We start from the raw sequence: 18,022 nt of genomic DNA on the forward strand, positions 1-18,022 counted from the left end.
GCTGGATCATCCCCCCCTGCCCCGTGGGTGCTAGTCGCTAGGTGCAGAGCGGGACGACGAGGCGGCAGTCCCTTTCAGTGAGCCTGTGGCTTCACTTCAGCCACCGCCGGGAGCCCCTGCCACGGCCACGGCCACCCGCTGCCCACGGCGGGCTGGTGTGTGCCGGTGGCCACGGCTCAGCTCCATCCCTTAGCGAGCGGCCATGTGCACGCAGCCACCGGGGCAGCTGGGCCGGCTCGTCACAGAGGGCGACCAGGTGGCAGGGGTGACACGGGGAACTGCTCCGACACCCAGAGCCGCGGCCCCGGCTGCATCGGCCAGCGCGTTCTCCAGTGGAGAGCCTTCCTTATTCATAGAAGAAAGGTATTAAGCACTTGTCCTGAAGTCAGGTTAACCTGATGTTTACAGACGCCATACCTACCAAATACTGCTCTTGTGCTGCCTCTTGCTCGTTGTGAATATAAGCTGAGCCACTAAAATACCAGTTCTGCTAAATACTTACTGGGGGAGACTCTTGTCATGTTTAGTTACAGCCAGTAATACTGAAAACCAGACATCAGGTGCTATTCCATGCACATGTGTCAGGAGTTATGATTGTATTTGTGTGTTGATGAGAATACCTAGAATTAAAATAGAAGAGTCGAGGACGGGGAGATGGAAGAAAAATGTCCCTCCAAAACTTCTTGACACTTTCAGACATGTTGTCATTGCTCCTGCAAGACACAAAATGAGAAAAATAATATTCTAGACAATAAGCCATCTGTATCTAACAGATGTGCTCACCTCTCCTTACCGGCTGATACAGAGGCGTTTATTTATTTTCACAGTGGATGAAAAGAAGTTCTTACGGTGAAGTTCAATCATTATTTATTCTGCAGCTTCCTCCTTTCTTGTTGTCTTCCTCTGTTTTTCTTTCTGCTAATAAAAGTGGCTACAAACAATTGTTTCTGAGGACTGTAGTGACACAGATGGAAATCAAGGTTAAAAAGTAGGGAACAAGGAGATACGAGGGCACAACAACAGCACAAGAAGGATGAAAGACAGTAGACACAAGGCAGAAAGGAGAACTGTTGAGTACATGACTAGGTAGAACCCACAGCCCAAGAAGATAAGGACCTGGCCTGCAGCTGGCATCAATTCTCTTTTGCCCAGGCACCTACACATATGATGAGCCCTACTGTCCACACACATCCCCACCAAGCGCTGGTCATTTGGTCCTGTGCTTGGGTTGTATAGCAAGACATGACTTTGCAGCAAAAAGATGTTTTAGATTAGGCTTTAGATTATGAATCTATCCATTGTGTGAGGAATACGGGCAAAATAACCAAAGGCTAAAAGTCCTCCCGGGCCCTTCCTATTATTGCTTCTAATGATGGTCAAGGAATCTCACAGCTGGGACAGGGTCTTATGCCACGTCACAAAGAGCACACGTAGGGGGGTGAAGCTGTACAATAAGGCTTGAGTTGTTCAGGGGCCTCGCTGCCACAAAAAGGGGAATGACCTGCGCTACTTCTTCCTTCTTGTACTCCTGGCCTAGACCTTCTGCGTGTCTTTTGTAGTGGGTTTGTCTCGTCTTCTGCTGAGCCAATTCAACACATTAGAACAGCAGAAAACTAATCCAGTGTAATTTTCTGGTGGGCTGAGTTGAATGGGCTCAGCTCAGGTAGGTGAGCTCCAAGAGCTGATAAAAGTAGAGAGCGGATGGGGATGTGGGTAGGGAAAGAGAACAACTGCTTCCCTGTAGTGATACAAGAGTTTATCCCTGGCCTTCTCTTCAAATTATCATTTACACTCAAATTTACAGTTTTCAGAATAATTTATAGGCATGCTGAAGAAATTATTCTGTAAACCTCCCTTCTTTACAGCCATGTGTTTGAGAATCTTCTTTCCTTAAGAAAAACTGGGCTTAAAACTCCTTGGTCGTGTTTACTGCTCCATAGGCGAGTCTTTTAACATTTCTTCCAGTAAATACTCATGCTTTCTCCTAAGCAGCCTGAGATTCCACTGAGTGCAACTGACATTCAGCTGGTGAATTTCAATCTTCTGCATAAACAATTAGCTTATACATGAGGAAATGAAGACTGACTTTTACACCTATCAGTTCTATGTTATCGACCACATAGCCGTGCACCTCCATAAATATTACTGAAGGGCCCCGACATGCTCCTGCTGAACCAGATGCATTTTTACCACTGATGACAACGGGAGCAGCCCACACCTGGCAAAAAGAAAAGGCCACTTTTAAGCGCAGTGCCCTGAAACACCACAGACCGATGCGCCTGGCTGCTCGTGTTTACAGGTAGAAACATCTAATGCAGTTTGTAATGTAAACTTCAGCTACTGAATCCATCCCATCTTCTAGGCAGCCATCTAAGGTGTATTTAAAGTGAATTTCTTCTTGACCATTCGACACAGTGTCTCCGGATCCCTCTCAGCTGGTGATGCAATGTTTACAGTGGTTTCCTACTGCATTTTTAACCTCACAAACTTGTGAGCCACATAGTTATTTAAATCAACAAATTCTGCCTGTAAATATGCTTCAGGGTAAGACTTTCAAAACACTAGCAGGTATACTCTGATGTAGCCAAGTTGCAAGGCTCACAAGATACTAGTTTTCTAAGTGAAACATGGAGTAATTTGGGATAAAAAACCTTGTGCTGATACACCGAAGAGAATGCTAGAACTGGTTTACACAGACATTGGTGCTGCAGGTTGACTAATCTAGTGGTTTTCAAACCATGACCCAGAGATGCCTACAGAATCATGAACAACTTCTGAGGCATTCATGTAAGACAAGCAAAAAAAGACAAATTTATTAGAAGTAGGTTAAAATTCATAATAGATATGCAGCCCCATGTGCAGAAAGTGGAGCTGCAGAAGGGGCAATTTGCAAGTCAGAAATGGCTGAAAAGTTCTGGTCTAATCAATCCTTTCTTTTCACTGCTTCAAAGATCCAAAGTACCGCACAATATCAATCCTGCTGAGAGAACACCATGTTCCCACAGTTAAGGGCAGACATGTTCTGAAATCTAAGCCCATCTTCCCACTAGTACTGGCGCTAGACAACAACCAGAGTGACAGATCCCTGCCCATGGAAGCAGCCTGGAGATTTGAACATATAATTCCCATGAGTCTTTTAATATTTTTCAGTTTATCAAAATAGTAATTCTCTACAAAAGTAAGAGTACCAAGTGGGTAAAGTAGATACTTCATTTAAAACCTGTGAATGACAAACAGGCAGCCATCATTGCCAAACTTCCAGCTGAAGGAAAGCAAGGCAACCCAAAATTTAGATAGCTGTGAAGGAGAAAAATGAAAACTGCCAGAGGATGAAAAAGCACAGGTGCCAGCCAGACTGACACACAGGGAAACCCAACTCCTTGAGCCACAGAGCAGGAATAGACCAAACATCATCAGCATAACTTGTCTCCCTGTTCAGTGCATTGCAGCCCTGCCCTCAGGATGCTCTTTTGAAGGGTGGAGGCAGTGCTTAACAGTCTGTTTTATCTTTAACACTGCAAATGGAATTGCCTGTGTGAGTGAATTGCTAAACTTGTTGTGTAATAAGGACAGCTGCCTAATTAAAACTTGGCTGAGATGAGCTATGCATTTTACACTACCTAACTACCATCAGAGGCGAAACAACCTGCAATTGCTGCCAGCCGGGCTAAATACAAGCCTGTGACCTGTAGCTCAATCCACGGTGCCAGTGGGAAAAGTGAATGACTTACAGCAGTAAAATTAATCTTAAAAAACTGCTAAAAGTTAATCTTTTGCCAGAGATCTTTCACAGGACTTCCCTTCCTCTTCTCCCAACTTTTCTGTACACCTTAAACCTGAACCTAGACTTACTACAAACTGATGCAATACCTTCTGTTTTTCCCCTCTTCCTCTGATCGACACACAGTGCATGCAGACTCACGGACCAGCTCACTGCTACCCGTGACTGCGGCCTTGCAAGCAAAAAAAAAAAAAATAATAATCTTCCTGCTGACTTCTGCCAAAACTTAAACTCACCTTCTCTGACCCATTACACTTTCAAATTTTATGGTTGTCAAATTCACCTCCTAAATGCAAACACCATATAGCCTGTGCAGTTTTTTCTTCCTCTGTCTTTCAGAACCAAGAGGGAGAAGCTCTTGGAGTTTTGAATGGATATATTTAAATAAGTTTACTCTGAAACATGTTTATGGCAGTTTAAATGTAATCACTGCTGTTCCAGCTGGATTAAAAGTCAGAACTGATAGGTGTAATTGTAACCTGTATTGACATTGCTGGCAGGGGCAGTTTAGTGTGCGCTTCTGTCCACAGCAAAGAGATATGCAAAACCGCTCAAGAATCTGAGAGTTCTGGGATGACAGGCTTTGGCTGAGCATTGCATGGGAAAGGGAGAGGAGTTCACATAAGGAGCCGGATGGTAGTGAGTAAGTAAGAGATAAGCAAGTTTCAAAATAACTCATATTCTGTTTGGTGCCTTTTTGACAGAAGATGAAAGGAAAGTGTCACTTAATTAAAGGTATGCTCATATTATTAATCTGACTTGGGACAGTAGTAATTTTGATGCAGATCTGCTGTTGTCTCCAGCTGCCTTCTGGTGGTTTCAGTTTCTAAGCATTTTTCTTGTGCATGAGCTAACCTCTTTCAGAGGAAACTTAACTGGGAGACCAGCCCTACTGTACCCCAACTCTACAGGAGACATGACTGAAAACATGAAGATGGTCTTTGCTTCTTTGATTCTTCCATGCTCAGAAAAGTACTCTCTGCATGTCCTTGGTACTACTTCCATTTCTGCTTTACATTGGTGTAACTTAAGCTAAATTTTAGCTGAGACAACTACTGGCAACCTAATTCCTGGTCACATTTGCAAAAACACTTCTAATATCAAGCTGCATGACAAGTCCTTTTCTTCTTTTCTTCATTGAACACCAGGTTTTTCCAATGATGCCTATGCGTTTTGCTAGTACAAAGCATTGGCGATATCCCGAAAACAGAATGTCCAGGAGCAAAGCAAACTGAATGGAGTGCATTATAAAACCAACACAAGAGGTACTGGGCTGTAATATATATATAACAGACAGGTTTTCGGGAACCTTCAATCTTGAGTTCAATAAAAGTCACAGCAGAAGTTCATGTCCATCAGAAAATCCTCAAAATCCAACCGCACAAAGCATGCACTGACCATAAAGTACATAGGCAATAGATAATGCTATGGTGGCAGTGGAGACAAGCAAGAAGCTCCTTTTTAGAGATCACTTCAGACGTAGGAGAAACTAACCAAAACACTGCTTGAGAGCTGTACTAGTGTTTCTGGGTCTTAGTGCAAGGAGATAAACGTCTGGTAGATTTTTCCCCTGCAGTGCAAAGGAGAAACCAGAGAACAAGCAGAAAGAAGTGGTCAAAAAGCCAAGATGACAGCAAGGGAAATGTAAGCAAAGAAACCGTGGCAGTAAGCCAGGAGGGGGAGAGAGCCTGGTGGCTGGAGTGCTGTGTGGCAACTGGAAGTGAAGAAATTGCCTCCTTTTGACTCTACCACCAGGAAAGCAAGGCTGTGCATGTATCCTCTGCACGGGCAGATTGCGCATGAGACTGTGCAAGACTGGGTGAAGGGAACAGTTTGTTCTTCTTCCATGAAGTTGTTCCCCAGTGGAAATCATCCAAAAGAGTCCAGCAGCAGTAAATACCAATTTAAAAGGGTAGTGTGAAAAAAAAGGAAAAAGTATACACACGAATTCAATTTAACAACTTTTGGTTTGTGTGTTAGGTTGTGGGCTCTAGCTCAGGGCAAACCACTGTTTTGACCTCTACCTGATGCTACTGCCACTACAGCGGGATTGGTGTAAATCAATGTGCTGGATCATGAACTGGAGAAGCCGAGTTCTTTACTTTTCTGCCAGTTTTGCTTCAGAACCTTTCATGACTACCACTCCATCAGGAAACTTGTACCATTTCAAATGAAAATGTGAAACAGTTGTTGTTTTCCACCTGCTTTTGCTCTGAATTGTTGATAAATTGAGGAATTAAGATGGCTGGATACTGTGCTACTTCAAAAAAATGGTAAGTTTGTCAAGAGGAGAAGGAACGTTGACTCAACAGTGGGCAATTACAAGAAACAAATGGGAATTTAAGGTTTAAGAGGCTTGTATTTAATGAAAAATACCTGACACACAAACCACATCGCAAACAGATTTTAAGTCTTGTAAAGTGAAACACGTAAGGGAGCTCTAATGTATTCAAATAATGAAACATCTCTCCTAATTCATCTTCTCCGTAAGTAAAATAAAAGGCAGTGAAATTTTCAGGCAGATGTAATTTACATCAATGCTATTTGCTTTGACTAAAACCTAAGCATTTTGTACTGTTTCTGTTATGATATTTCAGACAGTCACATACACGTAGCCTGTTTGGCTCAGTCATCTTGTACTTCATATCCAACATTGTTTGGGGACTGTGCATTTCCAGAGCCTTAAACCCGGCCAAAAAATACAGATTCTAAATTGTTGTAATTAATAATTACAATGATAATAAAATATACTTGTGGCCAAAATACCTGCTAGAAAGATACTAACCACATCCAAAGAAAGAAAATTGTTCCTTGCCCAAGAAGAATTCTTATTAGATTTTCCTGGGAACACTGAATATCCTCTGGGTTTTGTGGTGTTTTTTCTTTCTTTTTAAAAATGTTTCAATTTTGTCTGTTTTACTTGCCCTTGTACGACTAAAGCAACGCTTTGTTTTTTCCATGGTCCAGAAGCATCTCTCTCCTGTATTGCACCAATCTCAAGGTAACTCATGACCAGTACAGCCACAAGAGTAAGGGAAGTCAGGAACGGCAGGGGGTGCAGGATGTCATTCCCATCCACCCTACCAAAGCAAACTGCCAAAGCAGGCTGAAAAAATCAAGTCTTGCTCTCCTTCCCATGCTCTGTTGATTTTAAGGCAGTAGGAGGCAAAAGGAGAAGCCAAGACTACTTGTTTGCTGAAGGCATGCAGTTGCCTATGTTAGAACAGAAGTGGAGCTCTTCCTTTATTTGTGTTGCAGTAGTGCCAATCATGGACCAGGACCCCATTGAGTCAGTCACCATACAAACGTGGAACAAAAGCAGTAATCCTCGAGCTTTGGTGAGCCACTAAATCACCCTCCTTTAAGGGATGGGGATTTGCATATTTATGGTTGGGAAATAACCATGCTTTGGTCCATTGGAGCCTCTCTCGTTATGAGTGCACTCACAGGGGGTTGTGTAGATGGGAAGAAAAGAATCAGTGTTACCAGTCAGTAACTACATACTGCATTCAGCTCTTTCCTCTGACTGAGACAACTGCATTTCAATTTAAGAATAATTATTAAAAGCCCTGGGTTTCTTCCATTTTTCTCAGCCTCAAATAATTTTTGTGACAAGCCATAGCAGCATCCCGTTTTCTTCCCAAATGAAAGTTAAGTAAACCATGCTCTAATTCTCCCAGCCAGAGGGAGGATCCGTGACAACTTCTTCCATATGCTCACTTTCTATTTCCAGCTTTTATTTCATAAATAATAGGCTTTCAAATTGTCCACGCCACGCCATGCTGCCCAGCACTAATTTACTAGTTGTATTTCTAAGAGAACTACAGTGGGGAGAAGACAAAGAAGTTTTTAGCAACAAATTGTCAAATAAGCTCAAGGAATCCTGTGGATAAACATCTTTCAGCACAACGTGTTACAGGTGGCACATCAGAAGCAAAAAGGGTATCAGCCTTGCAGAGCTCAGTATTACTGAGTAACTATTTTTAAATGTTTGGCATCCTGAGGTGCCCATAGCTTTGAATTGGATATAGGGGTTGCCTGACAGCAGAGTTGTCCAACTTTTTGATTTTTAAGAATTCCCTGCTTACTAAAAAAGAAAGTCTCTAGTGAAGCTGTAGGATCCCCAAGATTTACACCTATTGAAGTCACTGCAAATACTGTGTGGTTTCTGTTGCCTCTGTGTCCTGGAGAAGCACCTCGTGGATGCTTCAGTGTTCACAAATCACACAGCTGCGTGCTGTAGCCCTGAACATGCAATAGCGGGAACGTACCTGCTGAGATTTCTATACCGGTCCACATCCGGATGTTTTGCAGTGCCCAAGCTAACCATCAGTACATGTCCCCACCACCTGGAATAGAACTCTAACCCCAAAGCAAATGAATCACGGTCTGTCCTATGGATCCCAAAGTGATAAATTTATCCGTGGCATTCTGTCCACTGGTTTAAATTTCCCTAGAAAGATATTTAGACATGCAGGGAATGTTATTAATAGAAATAAAAGTTCCTCCAACTTCAGGTACTCTCTGAGCTCACTTCAATACAATCAAGTGAGCGGATTAGCTGAAATTTGATTATACATCTCCAGTGACAGTTAACAGGCTCGTCTGGTGCCTGACACCTTTGATATCTTTTGCACTGCTGTTTACAGACCCAAGCCTCAAGCACATATAATTTGCTTACATTTATAGATGGGTTTCATGACAGTTTATTATTTGTGGTATCAATCCTTGTCCTGAACTAGAAGTGCTCTGCGCAAGGCACCGTGCGTGGGGAACAGGGAGACAGCTCCTGCTCTGCTCCTCCCTTCCTTGTTTGCTTTAAGTTCAACCATTTATCATACGAAATCAGTCCTGGAAATACCACGTCTTTCCTTCTCCCGCCTTACTGCATACCTAAAATACCGCTAGGAACCTCTCATAAACCTGAACCTCTTCTTAATTGTTAACAGCATGTTCTCAAATACTTTTTCTAGACTTGAAATATGTTTAAGCAGCGAAGTCTGAGTGGTCAACGGACAGCATACTTAGTCTGTGATAAATTTAACTGAAGCGAAGGCTAATCTTCAAGGCCAATTCATGCTGCCCCTCTTCAACAGCCTGAGATTAAGGCAGGAACTGGGTTGACTGATGCTTTCTGCATACTAACACAGTATCTCCCCAAAGGCCAATCTCATCATCTGTGGGCTCAAATATGCTTTCACAGTGTCTCTGTTCTCAGCTGGTATGAAATAAGACCAAACAACTGTGCTCTCAACTTCAGAACCCCAAATCAATGTCTACAGACAGCTGGTTATACAAATACAAGTCTAATTCCACCACTTAAGCACAACACAAAAAACCAATGGCCTCTCTCCACTGCCCAAAAGAAAGAAAAGAGAGGCATTTTCCAGTGCTCTTACTACAAAACCAGGAAACACCTGAAAATAAGCAAGACTGGAGCCTTCTGTTCCCATGAAAATATTCTGGATGCAAGGCTTCCCTCTAGTGGAAAATCCATTACCTGGCCACTTTTCATTAACGCCTGTGGTTCAGATGTGAAAAAACAAATGCCGAAAGTACACAAAATGTTGCTGTGGAAACAGTAAATGCCAAGTGCATTCCCATATGAAAACATGCTTACGCTTAGAGTTTGTGTTACGGTTAAAGCCTGGCCTCTTCCTAGCTCAGGCATTCATTATTTGGGAAGTCTGGAGATGGTCGAGCTGAAGAGATGCAAGAAACCGCCGCTTCCACCGGAACTGTTAACTCTGGACTAAACTTTTGTTATCTGTGTGAACCTCAGGTACAGGATGTTCCATTAGGCCTGCCTGGGCTTTTGGAACAGGCTTATTCCCTATGATGTCTGTCAGCCTCAGAGTTTGCCTGCCTGCCTGCCCGCTGGTGGGAAGGAGAGAGGGAAAGGTGGGTACTCGGTGAGATGGCCAGCACTACTGCAGGGACCTGCGTGAGGCTGGGTGCTGGGTCAGGGAGTTCTTGTGGTGTTTACCTTGTTAACACAATTATTTGGTTTGTGCAGAGATAAGCAAAAGGGATTTATAAAAGAAATCCACAATAAAACAGATCAAAACAAAAAGCTTTCAAAGATCCACAAAACAAGACAGGTAGTTAAACTTACAGTAACTTACAGCAACTGCAATCAATGCATCAACAATTTCACATCTTGACTATGTAAGGCATTTTTAAGGTTTTGCTAAGACTGGTGATAAGCAAATGAAGCCTAGCTAATCTATATATACACACAACACAGCAGAATACTTAACGTAAGCATATAGGTGCTACATGAGTGCAAAGGCCGCAGAACATCTGTTGTCGACAGCAGCAAATGCACCTAACCCAAGTTCAAGTCAGAATTGTGCCCATACCTTTGCTGTCTCTCTCTCTAGGGGAGTTAGTTACACACTTACAAAGCACTGCTGCTACTGCCCTCACTTCCAGCTCCTGAAAGAGTGTCACAGGCTTCAAGGAAGGGCACAGCCCCAACAGATCTGGACAGAAATGCCCAGCCATATAGGCAGCTTCCCGCACCAAAGGAGATGCAGCATTTTTGATACCCAGCTAGTCAGCATGGCCAAACTGAGAGCCACAATGGCTCGTGGTTCAGTCTGCCGGCACTGAAGCCCAAGAGGACGCACGTATGCCACCCAGCTACAGGCTTGCGTTGCCATTGAAGATGAGCTGGCCCGTGTCAGATTGCTCCTTCTGCCACTGATTCTGGTGATCATCTGATGAATTAATTTCATTAACCACCAGATATTAGACAAGTCAAAAATACATTGAAACCTTTCAGTCAGTTCAGCGAGCTGAATTAGCTCTTCACTAAACCATGCCCTCAACTATCTAATACTGCCAGGTATGCAGTGATAAGCAAGGTCCTGCATCCTGCAGGCAGCATTTTGCTAGGCTGTTGCTGCATTCGCACGTTTTCCTTCTGCCTGGACAACAAATCCCATGTTAAGGTAACTGCAGTTGGTTGGGGCACACATCACACCACGCCCACCTGCAAAGATTAAATTGGAAGGAGATTGTGACAATGCATCACAAAATTGGGAAGCATTTGAATACAGTATTGATAAAAACAACTGATAAAAAATTGTAATGATATATTGTTGAATGTGTTTGTTATTAATTTATTAAATCTTGCATATATACAGAAATGTTAATCTGCCAGAGGAAAACAATATGATTTCCTTTATTAGTCAAAGGCTTCTTTTTGCTACCCACCCCACCCCCCACGATAAAAATACTCAAGCATGTTACAAGACCTGGAAATTTTTTTTGATCTTTAGCAGTTCTAGATTTTTTCAGGTTTGAATCAGGAATGAGTTTCAAAGATTTAGCTACAGCTCTAGTTGTAGGGTATCACGGCTTCACTTCCTACACTACTCAATTTTTCTAAGCAGAACCACTGCTACCATCAGACAAAGCTTAACAGTCCTTACCACAAAGATTTGTCTCCAGCTGAAATACGCTATGTATCAATAGCTTCATTGACACAGGTCTGCATGTGGGTGGCCACAGAGAATCTTAAAGCAACTTCCTTGCTGCCTTGCTCTTTATGCATTGAGGCCAGGCCAGAGTTCCAGAAGGAAGGAGATCTGCAGCATAAACGGGTCACTCCTACCTCCCTGTGGGTCAATGGAACAGGTGATGCTGAAAACAGGAAGTATCCTAGTCTCAGCCTAGCATATTTTCCGCTAGCCTCATTTGAGAGAGGGTAGCCAGTCTCAGATTTCAGACCTAAGATGAGGTGTAGGGTGTGATTGTGTTGGGGCAAAGATGTGAGGTTCTTCAACTTCACAGTCACCCCCACCAGGTGACTCGATCCACAAATTCTTGAAGCAGCCAAGCAGTTAAGCCTGATGTCAATGGACTGGTAAGAAAAAGAGAAGTCACCTCCTGGGACGTCACATTTACTAGAGAAAGAAAAAGGATAAGGGAGAGTGGAGCAAGAATGACTATAACTGACTGCCAAAGTGGACTCAATTATTTTTGAGATGACAAGTTGCAGAGGGGAAAAAAAAGCAAAACAGTGATGAAGAAAACAGGAATGAAAAAGACAGTATGAAAGGAAGAGTAGAGCTAGGTCAGCTGATAAAATTTAAACATTGAAATATGACACATTGATTCTATGACACTTAACATTTATGTATTACAGCACATTTCCTTTGGGACAATTTAACAAATCCGTTAAGTTTGATGCCTTTTCTAATTCAAGTTATTGAAAAGACACTGAGTCTTTTCAGAACAGTTTAAAGAAAAACACCTTTCCTTGACACCTGTTCTTCTCTATTACTTCTGTTATCCTTCCCATACTACCCTACCTGCTCTTTGCAATGGTCTAGTCTACAGGATTGCCAAGAACATACTATCGCAAGCAGTTCACACCTGCGATGACAGCCCTGAAGAAAAAACTCAGCAGCAGTAAGAGAAAGCCTCCAGCAGTTCTAAGAGAAAACCACACCACACACTGGGTGACTGAAGACTCACTTTTTGTGTTTTTAGTGTTTGCAAAAGAATTCCTAATTCATTAGTCTAGAAATCAAAACTATTCATCTGCTTTCTTAAGGAATAAACTGCTGCTGACACCCCAGGTATTTTTGCTCAATTCCAATCTAAAGCGTCAAGCTAAAAAGATACAGAGGACTGGATTAGCACTTAACTATAGTACTGCAGCCTTCTTTTGAAGGCCTGAATTAAATCCCTAGCAAACTATCGTCACTATAAAAGACAGAAGACCACTGTAACCACTTCACGTCTTCACCTCATGTGCAGGTTGAAGTGGATGTAGGGTATTGCTGAGGCACAACAATCCCATTATGTCAACTCCCTCCCTGCTTCAGACATCTTTGAGCAAGTTGTTCCACAGCAAATGCCACGCAGTCAATACGTAAGACAAAAACATCTTGTCATATTTCTCAGGGTAGCATGTTACTATAGAGAGAGACGTGACTCAATGTGCTAAATGGTGTTTTGGGGTGGGTTTTTTCCTTAACTACTTACAGAGTTCACGTTAAACCAGTGGATGTTGCAACTGAATGGAATAAACCTAATGGATGTGATGGGCTGAAGTTTAATGTCCATAAATATGCAAAAACTCCAAACAAAAGGCAAGTGTGTACAAAATAATTTATTACAGCATAACATATGTTGGCAGTATTTTACAGTGAGTTTTCCATTCAACAATTTTGAATCTAAACAGATGACACACAAAGGAGAATTTTCATTAGAACAGTTTATTTGTCTTAATAAAATCCCCTCTTCTTGAATGTATATTTGCCTTTGAGGGGCTAGTTAATATTACTGAAATTATTTACATTGCAGTGAAATAAAAACAAACCAGGATTGAATGATTCCATTGCAGTTTCCAGGAAACAGATTTTCTGTACAAGCCACAGTATAGTTATGTTTTGATAGCAGTTCTTACAGAATGTAAAGCTGTCATATGTAGCCATTTTGTCCAGCAATACTATGCTTTAAATAGTTATATTAGATTCAGACTTCATTTTGATGTGTTGTGTATTAAATAGTTAATGCACCAGAATACAAAGTAAGAAAAAGGTTTGTAGTCAGCCTCTTTGTGCTCCCTTAAACAGTTTTTAATTGTAAAACACACTCCTCACTATTTGCTTTGCAGCACCTCAAGCAACAGTATTTAGGCATGAGAAGTACTGGAGTATCGGCCGTAAGTGGACAACTAAGACTTTTAACGGAGGTAATACATTAAACTTACCGGTGAATTTTTATGCTGTAGAGAAGAACTGTATTCCCCATTACTGTACCTTCTGCATTTGCCCAAAGTTGGAGCAGCTTTTTCAACTTAAGTGTCAGTAAGTGAACAGATGGGGAGGAACCAGAAGGAAGAGAAGGAAGGGGAAGATGGACACAGGACAAACAACAGTATCAAATTCATTATGTTTTCTTAGGGAATTGCTTCTGGATATTCAGAAAAGTTAAACTGACCATAAACTTAAGGAAACAATAGCTATGGAACACAAGGTAGATAGAATAGTTTTCAAAAAGCCTTAGGGTGTTTTTTTTGTTTGTGGGTTTTTTATTATTTTTTTTAACACACAGACCTAATCTTCATATCCATCAACACTGGTTCCATATAAGACACACACCTGACAAAAACATGCAAACCCCCAATGCTTTCAATGTCACTGTGCTTCAAAAGAAACCAAACTGAAGGAACAGAAAGATAAAATAAAATTTAAAAAAAACCAAAAAAGCCTAAAGGACAGTAAAAGACGAAGAGGGCAATTCAAGCAGCACTTCAGTCTTAATCTGCTAAAAACGCTCAAATGATAATTTATTAACAAGATATGATCACATTTAGCTGTATATGTAATGACACTTATGTGAAAGCAGTCTTTAACATCCATATTTTTTGTGAGGGAGGGCTGATGGATTATTAAAAGACTTAAAACTGTACAAGTATAAACATGAAAAATGCTGATTAGGATAATGTTTACATAAATATTGGCAGTTTTTGTTGGGAGGAAAAAAAAAACCAACTAATAGCATACTCCATTTCATTTAACTATCCAAATATTTTGTTTTATACCTGTTAAAGATATTAAAATACAACCTGGAAAAGTAACCCTGATCTGTATCCAGCCAGCATGTAACGAGTCAGAGTTTTGTATACATGTGTGCATGTAGGTATACACACACACGGGCTTGCACACACTACTTCAAATTTCATTAGACAGCAAATCATGGTTAATGGCTGTATGATTCACAGATGCAATGCTGCTATCATCCTCGTTTGTGGCAGGCATAAAGGCAGACGTAAAAGGAAACAGTTTATGACATGCTGCTTGATATTCTTCACATTGAGCGTGGCAGCTTCCAAAACTGCCATCAAGCAGTGCCTCAAAAACCTTTGTTAATGTCTAGAGAAACAAAAGTAACAGTTAATATATGTGATTTACAATTATTTTATTACTAAAAAGATGTACTGTTAAACAATACTAATCTGAGCAAACACAGGTTCTCTGTTGGTATTCAGATATCTTAGTTACTTCAGGGAAAAATCTGAAACCTTGTTCTTCCAAATAACATTAATTTATCATGATATATGAAGCACACACATTACCCTGCAATTAAGTATACATTCTTTAAAAGCCCACATTTTTTAGCTTTAAATACTCTATCTTTTACCTTCACATTTTTGTCTCTCATGTTTTTATCCAATCTAGTAGCAACAGCAATTGCTTTTTCTTGTCTTGATTTGTCCAGGAAATACATCATCTTTGCACCTTATCACAAGAAAGAACACAACATTTAGATAACAGAGCTCCTAAATGCAATAATACCACATACACAGACACACAGAATCCAAAAACTTACACATCAATGTGAATTAGGATTTCTTACAAGGTTTAATAAACCCTATTTTACTCCCTTATTTAGAACTTAGAACTAACAAAACTAAAGCTATTTTGAAATGTATTAGAAGCATAAGGACTGAGTAACACCAATCTGCTTCTGCAAAAGTGAAACGCCTCACTCTACTGAAGACCTGTCAGCCAAGAAATACACATTAAAAGTATGTTGATGACGAAGTCCTTCAAATTGGCAGGCTAAGCGAAATCCATCCTACAAATGTAGAAGTGAGTAAAAGACATTTCCTCAGAGATACTCTGAATTCCTTTGAAAAGTATTGGATGTAAGTGAACAGTACAGGTACTAAACAACTGTGGAACACAGTCTAGAAGTAATTCAGACCAGTATACCTCTGTATGGCAGAAAGTAAGGTCAGGCTGGGCTACTAACCTGGAGCTGAATGAAATAGCTTAGGTACAAGGAAAGTGTAATGCAAGTTCGGTGCTTTGCCTGGACTAGACTGCATTGGTGACAAGCAAAACATTGCATTAATGTAACTATGCAACTTACTGGGCCACAAGCAGTTTATCAAAACCAGTCTGGGCATCTCTGCAAAATACTGTGTTGCTCCTCATATCACAGCTGCCTTAATTTAAAATCTCACCTTAAAGAATATGTAGGCATTTTGTATACTTTCCTTTTCCTAAACACAAAGTCCAGACACATGACACCTCACCACATAATCTACTACAAAGCACAAGAAGATTAAGAAATCATTTTACTGACAAAGTTAAACACCCACATTCTGAGTGTATTGTCTCTTCCTGCTCAACATATTTCCCCAATTATTAAATTTGTTTTCCTAATTAAAGAAAGTTTCCTAGTTCTTACTGCTTTTTTTTTAATCCAGAAAGTTTCAGAGAATAAACTGCTAGACTGAATATATTTGGGTTTGAGTCTTAAATGTCAAAAAAATTAAACTTAAGCTAGTTACATTTGTTTAAAGTCAGGGAGACAACAGTACAGAAACTGAAAAGGTATTAAAATTCTGCTTGCTTACTAGCAATCATTTTAAGTTAAGAAAAAACTCATTTGTACTCTCAGATTTCCGGTTTAGGTCTTTCAGATCTTTACCTTTTCAAACCTGAATTCAAGATGAGTTTCAGAAGTTACAAACTGTACAGTAGATAAGTCAATTGCTTCAAACGAGTTTCCGCATAAAAAGACGACAACACATAGGTGAAGACCTAAAGCTACCAAGGACATGTCTATTGTTAGTTCACTCCTGATTTCACTTTAAAATCCTGATCTCTACGTTTGTTCCCACTGCCTGCAAATTGATACGCTGTTGCATGACAGTCATCAATGGACCCTAAGGTCTGTTGATTGACCCTAAGGAGCTTTTACATTTTTAAGCCTCTCACCTCCACTGAATGCGGACCTGCCTGCTTCAAAAGGGTCCCTGACATCTCGCTAACATGGGTGCTGCCACTGTCAATGATCTAGCTTGGGTTCTTCTCAAAGGCACTAAAGATGTAGGCAGTGTGAAGCCAAATTTGGAAGTATGAGTCTTAGCCTGTAAAATTACTATGTCAAAGTGACTATATATACACTGTTTTCCATAATAATGGAGGACTAGAAAGTAGAACCTGGAAAACATCCAGTTAGATGCCCAACAATGACAAGAGTGAAAGGAGCAACTGCCTGCTGAGATATCTGTACTTGACTTCTTGAGCCTGCTCACAGGAAAGCTGTGCCAAGTATTTTTCTCAAGATGCTGTCCTGAAACAGGGATGTTTTAATGGCCTCTTAAGTTTGGGGTAAGTTACCTAACCTTCCTTTAAGAGAGATGAACAATCCTCTGAAGCTAACTTTCTCCAGTAATTCTGGACAGACCACAGGCAACTTTTACCAACTAGGTGAGATTAGTACTGTTCTAAGTACTTTGCCTGATAAATCTACACCTATTTTTGCTTCTTAACTGCTGAAGTAGTGTTTTGGTTTCTCCTCTACTAGCTTCTCTGGTGACATCAATTTTTATCCCAAAATTTTCTTTACTCAGTAGACATGATTATTTATTTTTATTCCAACTTTATTCCAACTTTAAATTCCAACTTTCCTTGACTTAATTCCAGCAGCTACTTCTACACAAATAGTGTAAGTGTCACATTTCAACATATTCACAGTTGACCATGAAGCAGAAAAGCAAAAGTAGCATAACAAGCTTGTCATGGTCATGGTATTTTTTATTGATGTGACAAAGCTATGAATAGGAACAGAGACATTGCAGCTGACAGGAAAACAGGAAAAAGCACTGCTTCTAATATATAGGATGTTTTGGTTTCTAAGTATTTCAGAACTAGAAGCTCCAACAGGAGGAATAACAATGCTTCCATACTTAAATAACTGTGGTGGTTTGATCACACTTTTTGGAGAAAAGCAGCAAGTTCCTTATGCATCTAATAAAACAAGTAAATGAGCTTTTTTAACTTGGTAAAAGCAGTCAGAAAAAAACCCCACAATGTAAACATGAATTTCTGCCTCATTTACATCTGATTTATGGACTCCAGATAAAGATTCTGGATTTAAATCACTCAATCTCCTTTTCAAGAGCACTAAGGAAGTTACACAAACCTGACAGCTGGTGCTGAATGGAGGTAGCATTGTGTTTGAGAAATTCTTCATTAAAACTTTCCAAGTTTTTATTAACAAAGATTTTCTGCATTTCTTGAGTTAGGACCTTGCTCACAATTTCTGGGAGGTTACTATGGTCAGATACTAGAAGGAGGAAGGTAAGAAGGAGAGAAGCAAAAAAGCCATTTAAAGACCTGTAGAAGACAGTGTGAAACCACATAAACATCACTGCTAGAATTCCCATTTTTAAAATTTGGGCACAGAAAGAAACAACAAATC

At 40.7% G+C, this 18,022-nt stretch overlaps 1 protein-coding gene across 7 annotated transcripts in view; it reads right to left on the reverse strand.

Annotated features, from left to right (window-relative positions):
* Positions 1–12,888: 12,888 nt before the first annotated feature.
* The window catches only part of NAA16 (N-alpha-acetyltransferase 16, NatA auxiliary subunit), a 77,217-nt gene continuing 72,083 nt past the window's right edge, over positions 12,889–18,022 (reverse strand). For 4 of the 7 annotated variants that reach the window (XM_080376835.1, XM_080376831.1, XM_080376832.1 and 1 more), the window contains 3 exons: positions 17,744–17,887; positions 14,945–15,042; positions 12,889–14,676 (listed from right to left, as the gene is read on the reverse strand). In XM_080376835.1, the coding sequence (XP_080232961.1) occupies positions 14,476–14,676; positions 14,945–15,042; positions 17,744–17,887 (443 nt within the window). In that variant the 3' untranslated portion in view covers positions 12,889–14,475. Of the gene's footprint in view, positions 14,677–14,944; positions 15,043–17,743; positions 17,888–18,022 lie in introns of those variants that run through there. The other 3 variants (XM_080376833.1, XR_013926247.1, XR_013926248.1) reach the window with 3 other exon arrangements.

This window comes from Falco punctatus, assembly GCF_963210335.1.
Source record: "Falco punctatus genome assembly, chromosome: 2".
In the NCBI taxonomy this organism is placed as follows: domain Eukaryota; kingdom Metazoa; phylum Chordata; class Aves; order Falconiformes; family Falconidae; genus Falco; species Falco punctatus.